This window comes from Microcaecilia unicolor, chromosome 3 (genome assembly GCF_901765095.1).
Source record: "Microcaecilia unicolor chromosome 3, aMicUni1.1, whole genome shotgun sequence".
Lineage (NCBI taxonomy): Eukaryota > Metazoa > Chordata > Amphibia > Gymnophiona > Siphonopidae > Microcaecilia > Microcaecilia unicolor.
In genome coordinates, this window is record NC_044033.1 from 146,266,119 (window position 1) to 146,278,868 (window position 12,750).

General features: G+C 43.8%; 1 protein-coding gene across 1 annotated transcript in view; it reads right to left on the minus strand.

The window, feature by feature from the left end:
* The window catches only part of PGBD5 (piggyBac transposable element derived 5), a 240,152-nt gene extending 228,649 nt beyond the window's left edge, over positions 1-11,503 (minus strand). The window contains exon 1 of the mRNA XM_030196434.1: positions 11,024-11,503. Within this exon, the coding sequence (XP_030052294.1) occupies positions 11,024-11,402 (379 nt within the window). The 5' untranslated portion in view covers positions 11,403-11,503. The remainder of the gene's footprint in view (positions 1-11,023) is intronic.
* Positions 11,504-12,750: the final 1,247 nt, after the last annotated feature.

The window sequence follows — 12,750 nt, forward strand, 5'->3', positions numbered from 1 at the left end:
GACGCCATTTATAGAATTTACCCCAAAACGGGGAAAAACTCTCAGTAAATTAGGCCCTTTATGCGTGGCTCATTTAAAAGGAATTTTATAACAGGGCAGCATGGGAGGAGCCCTACTTTTCTTTATTAAAAATACTAGAGAATGACACAGGAGCCGGTAAACAAGGTAAAGCACAGCACAACCACGGGAATGACGGAAAATTTTAAAGTTTTACCGTGGATGCAAACAGAGGTTATTTCCCCACCACACAGGAGCAGTAATAACCCCAGCACCCACTGTAAAATGGACGCCTACCTTTTTACCGTCTGTTCTGCTCTGCTTGATGCTAGCTGGCTGCCGCAGTGTACTATAGCATGCAGGCATGCATGTGACGCTCGCAGTCCTTCCTGAACGTGGTCCCCCTCCCCTCCCCGCCCACCACACACGACGTCACCACTAAGATGGTACCCCCGATTGGCCCCTCTCAAATCTTTCTCTTTCATTCCCATTGGCGAAGGAGTTACTCAGGCGGCGGCTCAGCAACTGCAAGGAGTTGGGTTTGAGTGATTCGGAGCCTCAGCTCGTAGGCCGGAGCTAGCGTGCACGAGCCCAGGAGTCGGAGAGTGGAGAAAGGTTCAGTATTCTCACACTCACGGGCGGCCCTTTCTAAAGGCCAGTAAGCTGCTTACTGCAATGTCTGTTCCGTGTTTTAAGACCCCCTGATGTGTTGCATTTTCGTGCAGCTGCCACGTAGCCCACGCCACGTTAAAGAAAAAAGAAATTCACACACATGGAAGCTATGTTCTTTATTTTCTAATCTTTCTTGCACTTAAACTCAGAGGAACCATTTGCAGCTGAGGTATCCACCTGCCAAAAAATATATATACAAAGAAAATATATCTCACTGTGCAATAGTTGGGGCTCTCCTGAGGAAAGAAGCACGCCAGTATTCTATTAATTGTTAAATCCACCAAAATAAATTTGGGTCTTCTGTTCAATGTAAGCATGAAGTTTCTGTTAAAACAATCAGAATCCCTATAGAATTGAAACTGAATATTTACAAGACATAATCTGAATTTTTAAATTAGTTGGGCAATAGTGAATTACAAAAAGTCTATTACTTGTTAGACGTTACAGTTTATTGACCATTTAAACATAATTAAAAACTATCTAAGAGTACATTTATTTAGTGGGAAAAGGTGTCTTTCATAGAATGTGGCTAAGCTTGTTAAAACAAAGATTTCAAATGATTTGGTGCAAGAAGAAACATGGCAAAATATTCATATTAATTTTCCTAAATTTGTACGAAGAGAATCAGCATTAGCAGTAATCTAAAACCATGCATCTCACGAGCATATGAAGCTATCACAGGTCATGTACACACTGGTAAAAATGTCCGTCAAGCATTGTTAACTTCGGCATCTCCATCCCAAATCACACTTTGAGACCCAATCAGGTGAATTTTTGAAAGAGAAGGACGCCCATCTTCTGACACAAATCGGGAGATGGGCGTCCTTCTCTCAGGGTCGCCCAAATCGGCATAATGGAAAGCTGATTACGTCCTCAACAGCTTTCCGTCGCGGGCATGACCAAAATTCATGGGCACGTGTCAGCACCATACTGAAGGTGGGACTGGGGCGTGATTTAGAGATGGGCGTCCTTGGCCGATAATGGAAAAAAGAAGGGCGTCCCTGACGAGCATTTGGCCGACTTTACTTGGCCCATTTTTATTCACGACCAAACCACAAAAAGGTGCCCGAACTGACCAGATGACCACCAAAGGGAATTGGGGATGACCTCCCCTTACTCCCCCAGTGGTCACCAACTCCCTCCCACCCAAAAAACAAATATTAAAAATTTTATTTCCAGCCTCTATGCCAGCATCAAATGTCATACCCATCACAGCAGTATACAGGTCCCTGGAGCAGTGTTTAGTGGGTGCAGTGCACTTCAGGCAGGCAGATGCAGGCCCATCCCCCCTACCTGTTACACTTGTGGTGGTAAATGTTGAGCCCTCCAAACCCCCCCAAAACCCACTGTACCCACATGTAGGTGCCCCCTTCACCCCTTACAGCTATGGTAGTGGTGTACAGTTGTGGGGAGTGGATTTGGGGGGGGGGGGGTTGGAGGGCTCAGCACCGAAGGTAAGGGAGCTATGCAGCTGGGAGCAATTTGTGAAGTCCACTGCAGTGCCCCCTAGCGTGCCCGGTTGGTGTCCTGGCATGTGAGGGGGACCAGTGCACTACAAATGCTGACTCCTCCCATGACCAAATAGCTTGGATTTGGTCATTTTTGAGATGGGCGTCCTTGGTTTCCATTATCGCCGAAAACCGGGGATGACCATCTCAAAAACGACCTAAGGATGACCACCTCTAAGGTCGACCTAAATTTCATGATTTGGGTGTCCCCGACCATATTGTCAAAACGAAAGATGGACGCCCATCTTGTTTTGATAATATGGGTTGCCCCGCCCCTTTACAGGGCTGTCCTGTGAGGACGCCATCATGACAACTTGGGCGCCCAATTTGATTATGCATCTCAATGTCTTCTAATAGGAAAATAAGGACCTACATGATTTCCTATAGTAGGACATACATGTAGCTGTGAATTTATTAATATTACATGTCTAGCTTCCAAGCAGGATTCACTGTACCTAAGATGGTCATATGATTTACTTTTATAACTCTCCAAGGTCGAAAATTCTACCGACTCCCTCAATTGCAGTGTATGCATAACTCCATCCTAATGACTAGATGGGAGTGAAAAGAATTAAATGTGCTTGCAGTTGTAGATGAATGGTTAGAAAAATTAGTGTTCATTATTGCTTGCTATGTGAATGAATATTCCATCACTGTTTCATTATTGTACCTACCAGTCCAGTATTACATATTACGGGCATTTGCTTTAAATTTTGTTTATTCAGTCCTTACATGCACATGGTTTTGCTTTTTAAACCCAAAGGCAAATCTTAAGGGTAGATAAACAATTAGATATAAACTGGGTTGTTTCTAACTTTACTTGTTTTTGGACTGCTTTGGGTCTCTCCCTCCTACTGATCTGTATGTCTGCTGTCTAGAATTTTGGAAGATGGAAATGTGAAAAAAAAATTAACTTTTGGATGTACTCTGAGTCTGAGACAGTCTCTGTAGAAATTGGTTTGTTTACTAAGTTTTCAAGTGTGTATATATGGAATATGGATGCCTGTTGTGCACTGTGCATGACACATAACGGCTACGATTTCTGAACATATGATGTAGGGGAGGGGATGTTTGTGAAAGGGGAGAAGGGAGGGAAGATGGGGGAGGATGTATCTTCTATTTTTGCTTTATAAATGACAGTTCAGAATATTGTTTGTTCATTTTATACTGTAATAAGATTTAAATACAAAATCAACTGTTTGAGGCTTCTATGGACGGGGACAGAATTGGTGGGGATGGGGTGGGGACAGTGTTCACGGAAATGGGGCGGGGACAAACTTTGTCCCCGTGTCACTCTTGAGTACTAGTTTTACTCTCCAAGGGGGATGTTTACTAAGGTGCATTAGCGTTTTTAACGCGCCTTTAAAGTTAAGACGCGGTAAACACCAACGCACCTATATATTTCTATGGGCGCGTTAGCGTTTAACATGCGTTAACCACGCTAATGTGCTTATAGCGCACCTTAGTAAACATAGGTGCTAATGTACCCAACATTACAGCCGCAGACATTCTAGTGCTGGTGTAAGTATCTGCATCGATATTTTGCAAGTACGTAGATTAGAATATTTTATATTATTCATGTGTACCACCCACGCCTATACCCACAGTTAAAGCATGTCATCATGCTGACACATATACTTTTAAGCAGTTCAGGATTTCATAAGAGGCCGCTGCCTGCATTTCTGGCTGCATCCACATGACTAAAATGCTTTAACTATATTAATGCACCCAAATCCTTGTATGGGAAATAATAGTCAATCAATGATAAAAACACTGTTTTTCCCAATCAAATTAACAGAACACTGAAAACCTCAGCAGTGCACCTTACCAATGATTTTACACTGATGCAAGCATTTCTTGCACCCACCTTGTCATCGGTTCTGAAGTGTTTTAATCCAACGTTATTAGAAACTTCCCTCCACTTTCCCGCTACATAAACCACTAGCTTATATTAAATATTTTTTTGAATATTTTAAACTGTATATTGGTTCAATGTAGAGCATTGTCAGACGGGGGACATGTCATCTGACACGATCATGTTTCACCCCCCCAGGGCTGTCTCAAGGACCATCCCCTCAAATTATCAATAGCTCCAGCTCAGCTCCTACATGTAAAGTCTCCCTGCCAATATTTAATATAAGCTAGCAGTTTATGCAGAAGAAAAGTGGAGGGAAGTTTCTAATAACTTTGGATTAAAACACTTGAGAACAGATGGTGAGGTGGGTGCAAGAAATCCTTGAATCAGTGTAAAATCATTAGCAAAGTGCACCGTTGAGGTTTTCGGCGTTTTGTTAATTTGAGTGGGAAAAACAATGTTGTGATGCTTTAAAGCCAGTAAGACAAAATCGGAGATCCTTAACATTTCTACTGTCCCAGAGGAAGCCCAGTGGTTATAAGCTTTGTTTCCACTTAGATGGACAAAAGTGTGATCCGTAATTTGGGGATACAATTAGTGCCTAGGGAAGAATCCTTATATAAAGCAAGTTTGGTGCCCCTCCTTCATAAAGTTTTGAAGGACTTGGATAAGTGGACAAAATTACAGATTCTTTGTTGGGAAGGATAAGGGATTGGTTTTACCAACACTTTTGAACTTAACACAAGAATATAACATAAGCAATGCCAAACTGGAACAGACCGAAGGTCCATCAAGTCAAGTATCCTGTTTCCAACAGTGGCCAATCCAGGTCACAAGTACCTGGCAAGATACCAGAACAGTAGAACAGATTTTATGGGATTTTCCCATCTCAATAATGGCTAATGGACTTTTCTTTTAGGAAATTAGCCAAACCTTTTTTAAACCATGCTAAGCTAACTGCTTTTATCACATTCTCTGGCAACAAATTCCAGAGTTTAATTACGTGTTAAGTGAAGAAATATTTTCTCTCATTTGTTTTAAATTTACTACTTAGTAGCTTCACTATGTGCCCCCTATTCCTTGTATTTTATTTCAGGACCTTGCACTCCCATTACCTAGATCACTGTCCCTAAAGCTAATTAAGTGGGTTTCTCAATTTGTGTTAAGCAGGAGACAACTCAGACTCCCTCAAACATATCTGATATGACCTAAAGAGGAGAGGGACTTTGTACTTCTGAATTTTAAGAGATATTATGAAGTAGCCCAATTGATGGTCTAAGATTGGTACTCTAGTACTGATATGCCCTGTGTTCTAATTGAGAATGCTCTTGGGGGTGGGTAGCTCCTTTGCAAAATTGGTTTTGGCAGAAATAATTTGGTATTCTAAGAATCTCGGGCACTCCCTATATGCAGATAACTGTACAAACTATAAAAAGTCCCTCTTGGACGAGAAATCATATTCAAGATTTATGCCACTTGAGGATAATATGCTCCTACTCAAAGAGGTACATAAGTTAACTAGACAGGAATGGGTGGCAAAAGGGGTTAGGACCTTGAGATGGGAATGGGCAGGGCTTATTGTCTTCCACATGCTTGCAAAAAAAAAAAAAAAAACACTACATAGCACAGCAAGCATTTCTCTCTTACCTCCAGATGAGGCATTGATTTATGAAGCTTGAGATTCAGGAGGATTTGAGAAAACCCATGACTCCTGTGGATGGTTTATGGTGGGAAAGAGTAAAGGGGTGGGGGGTTACTTTATTGTATAAGATGTTGGGACCTAAGGTGAGGGAGAAACCAAGCTACATAGTAGCCTGTGAGATAAAGTGCTTAAACTTACAAAGTTACATGGAGGAGCAATTTCGAAAGGGACGTCCAAGTTGCGATTTGGATGTCCTTGCAAAAATCCAGGGGCAGGAAAATCCGTATTTTTGAAACAAGATAGACGTCCATCTTTCATTTTGAAAATACTGTCAGGGACATCCAAATCCTTAACTTTGGACGTCCCTAGACATGGCGGTTTCTGACTTTCGGCAATTTTCGAAACCAAAGACGTCCATGTCAAAAACGTCCTAATGCAAGCCATTTGGGCATGGGAGGAGCCAGCATTTGCAGTGCACTGGTTCCCCTGACATGCCAGGACACCAACCGGGCACCCTAGGGGGCACTGCAGTGGACTTCATAAATTGCTCCCAGGTACATAGCTCCCTTACCTTGTGTGCTGAGCTCCCCCAAAACCCACTCCCCACAACTGTACACCACTACCATAGCCCTTATGGGTGAAGGGGGCACCTAGATGTGGGTACAGTGGGTTTCTGGTGGGTTTTGGAGGGCTCACTGTTTCCTCCACAAACGTAACAGGTGGGGGGAGGATAGGCCTGGGTCCGCCTGTCTGAAGTGCACTGCAGTACCCACTAAAACTGCTCCCAGGACCTGCATGCGCTGTCATGGACCCGAGTATCACATCTGAGGCTGGCACGACATATTTTTAAAGATGTTTTTTGAGGGTGGGAGGTGGTTAGTGACCACTGGGGGAGTAACGGGAGGTCATCTGGTCATTTCAGGCACCTTTTTGTGCCTTAGTTGTAAGAAAAACATGTCCGGGTGAAAACATCCAAGTGCTCGTCAGGGACGTCCTTGTTTTTTTTCGAATATGGGTCAAGGCCGTCCAAGTGTTAGGCACACCCAAGTTCCACCTTTGCTACGCCTCCGACAAGCCCCTTGAACTTTGGCCATCCTTGCGATGGAGTGAAGTTGGGGACGTCCTAAATCGGGTTTCGATTATACCGATTTGGACGTCCCTGGGAGAAGGACGTTCATCTTCCGATTTATGTCGAAAGATGGACGTCCTTCTCTTTCAAAAATGAGCCCAATAGTAACCTTTGGAACTCTGTAAGTCTAAGTGCTTTGAAAACGAGCCCCTTAGGGATTCAACTTACTGAAGGTGAATGGAGGCAAATTTAAGATAAAATTGCAAGGATTACAATAGGTATGCCCATTAGTGGAAAATGATTATAAATTCTTCTGCCATTGATATGTGGCACCTATAAAATGTTTCCAAGAATATCTAGTAGCTGCTGGAGAGAATGTGGAGATCTAGGAATGTGGCTTATTGAGCTAGGGTGGGAGACGATGTAGGATTGATGTTGGGCTGCCAGACACAGTTATCATCCTTAACCTGTCTTTTGGACTTCCCTCAGCATGAGCCTACAATGGATGAAAATAAGCTACTCACTTTTATGTGTTCTGCTGTGAGGGTGGACCTGGCATTAGACTTGAAGCAAACCAGGGATACCGTCTTCTGCTCAGGTCTACTCTATTTTGTGGCATGTATACATTATGTCTAAGCTCATAGCTATGAAAAATAAAACTAGAGAAGCAGTTTGAGCAGACCTGGCAAGGCAACTGCTTCCAGGAATGGATGGAGGAGGAGACTGGGAATTGCATTTAGTCTGAGGAAGGAGGGGGTGAGCTTGTAAATTATAAAGTATACATTTTGATGGGTAGATCTATGACAAAAGCTATTTTACTAATGAGGTTTCTGACATTGTCAACTTATGTTTTAATATATAAGGTGAACTTGGTAGGGGGGAGGGATGGGGAAAAGGTTCTTTTGAAACTGTTTTGTCAATATTGTTATCATTTAAAGTGGGCACTGAAGAGGTTGTAGTGTTTTTTGATCTCAAGCATATTACATTCGATTGTATATGTATTCAAAAGTTTTGGAAGGACATGGTCCGATTTAGTAGATATATTCCATCTTTCTGGTCCAATAGTATATAAATATGTGATACTTAAAGATCAATGTTTTAGACCCATTTTAAAGACTAATGAATGTTTGCTTGTTAATACCATGTTGAATCTAGCTTTGAAAGTAGTCTTTACACACTGGAAAGCTTTACAAGCTACTTATCAAGAATGGTGGAATTTATTGTTTCAAACCTATAAATATGAAACATATTTTGCTAAAAAAACTTCTCGATATGCTTTATATCTACTGATATCCTATTTTGAAGATGTGAAGTGAGAGGTGTATATTGTACTTTTTCTTTTTTCTTCATGTATATTATTACCATCTGTGTCACATGCATGAACTTTATACTGCTTATATACTTTAAGGTGTTTTATTTTATTTTAACTCAATTTAAATATATTGTAGTACAATTGTTGTTATTAATGTTCTCTCTTTATTACAAATCAATAAAAATATTAAGACTAAAAGAATTTTTTTAATGGTAAATACTGCCAATTGGGAACTTACTTTGAGGCTTATTTTCAAAGCACTTAGCCTTCCAAAGTTCCATAGAAACCTATGGAACTTTGGAAGGCTAAGTGCTTTGAAAATATGCCTCAATTTGCCATTTAAAGTACACACACCCTTATAAAATTACCTCCTTGATGCTAGCCAAGATGCTTTTACTTAGAGGCATATTTTCAAAGCACTTTGGGAGGCTAAGTTCCATAGGTTTCTATGGAACTTTGGGAGGCTAAGTGCTTTGAAAATGAGCCTGTTAGCCACACAATTATTGTATACATGTCAAGTAGAGAGGTGTGGTAGCCGTGTTAGTCCACTCTTAAGGTTATCAACAGAAATCAAACAAAATAAAACAAAATAAAACATGGAAAAGAAAATAAGATGATACCTTTTTTATTGGACATAACTTAATACATTTCATGATTTGCTTTCGAAGGTTGCCCTTTTCCGATCTGACGAAGAAGGGCAACCTATAAAGAAGCGCGTGTGCCCTTGTGCCTTTGTGAAACAGATTAGAAATAGGTGCCTTCTTGCCCTCTCAACCTAAGGAACCTGTTATACAATTACCCCTTTTTGCAAAACAGTGGCATAGCCACAGGTGGGCCTAGGTGGGCCAGGGCCCACCCACTTAGGGCTCAGGCCCATCCAACAGTAGCACATGGTAATGAAAATGCTGCTTTCCACAATACTGGCACCTTCGCATGCTCAGTTTTCAGCGCATGCCTGCTGCAGACTACCAAGGTGGAGACTGGAGAGAAGCATTTTCCCACCAGCTAGATATATTTTTGGTGTGGGGGTGGGGGAGAGATTTGGTGCCCACCCACTTCTTCCCTAGGCCCACCCAAAAATCTGCTGTCTGGCTACGCCCCTGATGCAAAACTACACAGAAATCAGAGAAACCTCAAAGGTGGTCCATGAAGCCAAAGCAGGACCCTACTGTGACTGGAGGACTGTGTCATCACTGCTCTCTGCATTCACCCTCAAACTCACTTCATTTCAAAGAATAACTGTCCAAATGTTACTAATGCTTTCGCTATACGAATCCAAATTTTTCATTTTATTTAATTACAAGGTCTGTATCAGATACATCTTTCCCTGAATTTGCCAGCCTGAATGGATTACTATTTATCAAATTTAGAACTGACCTTATTAGCATGCACTCAGTGCAATGCATACAGTAATACAATGGACAAAGGTTGGCAAACAATAATCTTTTCTAAACAAGCAAACCAGCACATTTGCCAAGAGGAATATGTAATAAACACCGTGGTCTGGTTATGTAGATAATTGTAAAACTTTACAAGTATGTATCAATCCTTACCAGCTTTCTCCTAAATCTTGTCACACACCCATATACAGTATTTTAAAGTACAGCCACTGTCTTCTCGGTGCCTTAAACAATGATTCAGAACTGAAGGTAGGACATGAAAACTGCTACAGAAAATATTAGGAGGAATAGAGTTGTTTTATCAAAGACAGCAAACAAGGAAGGCAAGTACTCAGCCTCAAAAGAGAGCAGTGACTGGACAACCAGTTGCTGTGCCTTTGTTTCAAGGAAATAGTGTGGAGTCTTACAGGAAAGCCTCTCCCTTAAAGGGGAAAAATTCACCTGGAGAAAAAGCGACTTACAAGAGGGCTAGAAACACCTGCAGGCTGTACCTCCTTTGCTCCTCTGAGAATGCAGTATCCCTTGGGTTTTGCGCTACCAATAGTAACACATTCATCTCTCACAAGTACAATATCCCAAAAGGTGCAGCAGCACTGTGCCTGCCAAGAATGCTCTCTCATCATGAGACAAAAGGTGGGGGGAAAAAAGATTTTGGAGTATAATAATGTGTGTATCATCTGGCTAGCTAGCCTGAAGCAATACTAGTCTCTTTCAAACACCACATCATCATCTTTTAACGGTCACCTACTACTACTAACTAGCATTTCTAAAGCGCTACTAGGGTTACGCAGCGCTGTACAATTTCTCTGTCTACTCATGCGTGGTCAATAAAACTGCCTCCCACTGAGAAAAAAACATAGCTGTTTTGCTCCTAGGGAGCTGCATCTTTAATAATAATAAAAGCAGTGCATTTTTCCTAGCAAAAAAGGTGCCGGTACTCAAATGCTAGGCCACCCTTCAAGAGTGGGGTGATCACTGAAGGACCCACTCCACAATAGCCAGGCCCCCTGCAACCAGTCACAGAGTCTATGACAAGATTGAATTGGTGTGTAGAGCCTGAGCTCTTTCATTAAAACTTGGGGTCCATGGGTCAATTTTAGCAGACAATGGAAAAGGTGCCGGTACTCAGTACCCCCAAGTACCCCCTCAAAAAAAGCCCTGAATAAAAGATCCTCCCCCCCCAACACACACATACAAAGGAGTTTTCCTATTCAACTATTCATTTTGAGGAGCAGAGCAAAGATTTCACCATTTTTTTTGTCGACCCCACACAAGGCAGGAGTGAAGTCATTTGTAAAATAAAAAATAAAGGCAGAAAAGAAGAGATATGCATTTTTCGGTAGACACAATAAAATGTTAGACAAACAGATGCCCTGTGATAAAGTTGCAGAGAAATAAAGATAGGTAGTAGGAAAAAAGCTATACTGATTGTTGTTGGATAGACACTAGATAAAAAAAATACGATACAAACAGCCAAATGGCCAACAAAAAGTTCTAGAGAAATAAAGGTAGGTAAAATGTACAGCTCTGTTTGGTACCTAAACTGACTGTGGATGGAAGGAGCTTACCGCTGGTGTCGGTGAAGCTGGGAGTGGGCACCTCTCGCAGCGCCTCTGCCCAGCCCTCCTCCTGTCCGGGGCAGCAGCGGCTCCTCTCCGCCTCCTCGGCCGCCGCCGCCTGCTGCTCCCCGGGAACCGGGGGCTGAGCCGCCGCCGGTTCTTCCATGCCGTCGCCCTGCGTCCGCTCCTGCTCCCCGGCCGAGGATCCGCCGGCGCTGGCGGGCGCGGAGGAGCGCGAGTCGGGCGAGGTGCTATAGAAGGGGTTGCCGCTGCTGTCCTCTCCCGACTCCCCGAACACGTCGTCGGAGATCTGCAGGCTCTCGTAGCGGGAACGGGCCGCCTCCAGCAGGGACAGCGCCTTGCGCCGGCCCCCGCCCGGCTCCGACATGGTCCGACCGCAGCAACACCAAGAGCCCCGGGAACGAAGGAAAGAAACGAGCGAGTCCTCCCCACCCCTCCGCGCTCCAGGTGAGTCTGTGCGCGGTCTCTCACTCTCTCCTGTAATCACTACTGTCAGTCTCGGTGAGGGTGTGCAGGCAGCAAAAGGGGGCGCGTCCAAATTCCCCAGCTCCTAATAGCGCGCAGCCTATAGCGCGTCTCCGGGGCCGAGCAGGCGGGGCCCCAGGCACGACATCGGAGTCACGTCGGGAGTCTCAGAATGGGATGCTTTGAGATCTACGGATGGGGAACCGGACTGCTACATTTCCATGCGTGAAGAACCAGAGGGGGGGGGTGGGGTAAGGGGATTACTGCTCCTGCTGCAGGTAAACCGTGGCCCAATTGTGGCAAGGGCAGCTGCTGGAGCGGCAGGGGAGGGACTGGGAGGAAGCGGGCGCGCCGGGTCAGCTCGGAAGGATTGGTGGAGGTTCCACATCGCCCCGCCCAGCCCGCAACTCGCACGCCCTGATCTGTCCACGGAGCTGGTGCTGAAAGGTGGCTGCTGGTGCGGGCACAAAAGGCTGGAAGAGTATGGAAAACACATGGGGGAATTGGTGGATGAAAAAATAAGGGGGGGGGGAGGGTTGTTTATGTGCACCCACTTGTGTATTTCATTATTCATTTGTGATATGTGTATATTGTGCTTGTCTGACGCGTCAGGTGCGTGCAGCAGACCACCTTTTTGACTGGAGGGACCGAACAAACCAATCTCTGGTCCTGCCCCCCCCCCCCCCGAGATGTCTAGTTGCTGGTGCTGTATTGGGTAAAGTAATGACTGGCCAGGGACCTAATGGCCCATCCCATTCTGCTGTCTGTGTTGATATTGCAAAACGTATTTTTAAAAAAGTGCAGAGAGGAGAGGTGAAATAAGGCTGCTGGAAGAATTAATATACATCTTAATAACCACTGTTTGTGCTCTTTTATTCAAGGAGGGGAAGTTACAAACCCACATACCTGTGACCCTGCTGACTAATGGCAGCTCATCCTAAAACAAGATCCCTGTCCAGTTTTATCTATCTCTGGCCCTCTTCTTTGTGTACAAATAAGATATCAGGATGATTTTGCAGTTTTTAAATGGTGGTTGAGGAGTGGATAGCTAATCTAACCTTAGCAAATCAAGAAGCTTTAATTTGGGGCAGTGGAAAGTCTACCCTCCAGCGAGTCAGAAATAACAATGGTCATTGGTGTGGTTTCCTGAAGAAGCGGATGCGAAATGGGGCCGTTGGAACCGCACATCTTTAAACCAGCCAGCTGGGGTGTAACCACGCTTCACATGAACTGCACAGCACCACAAAGTT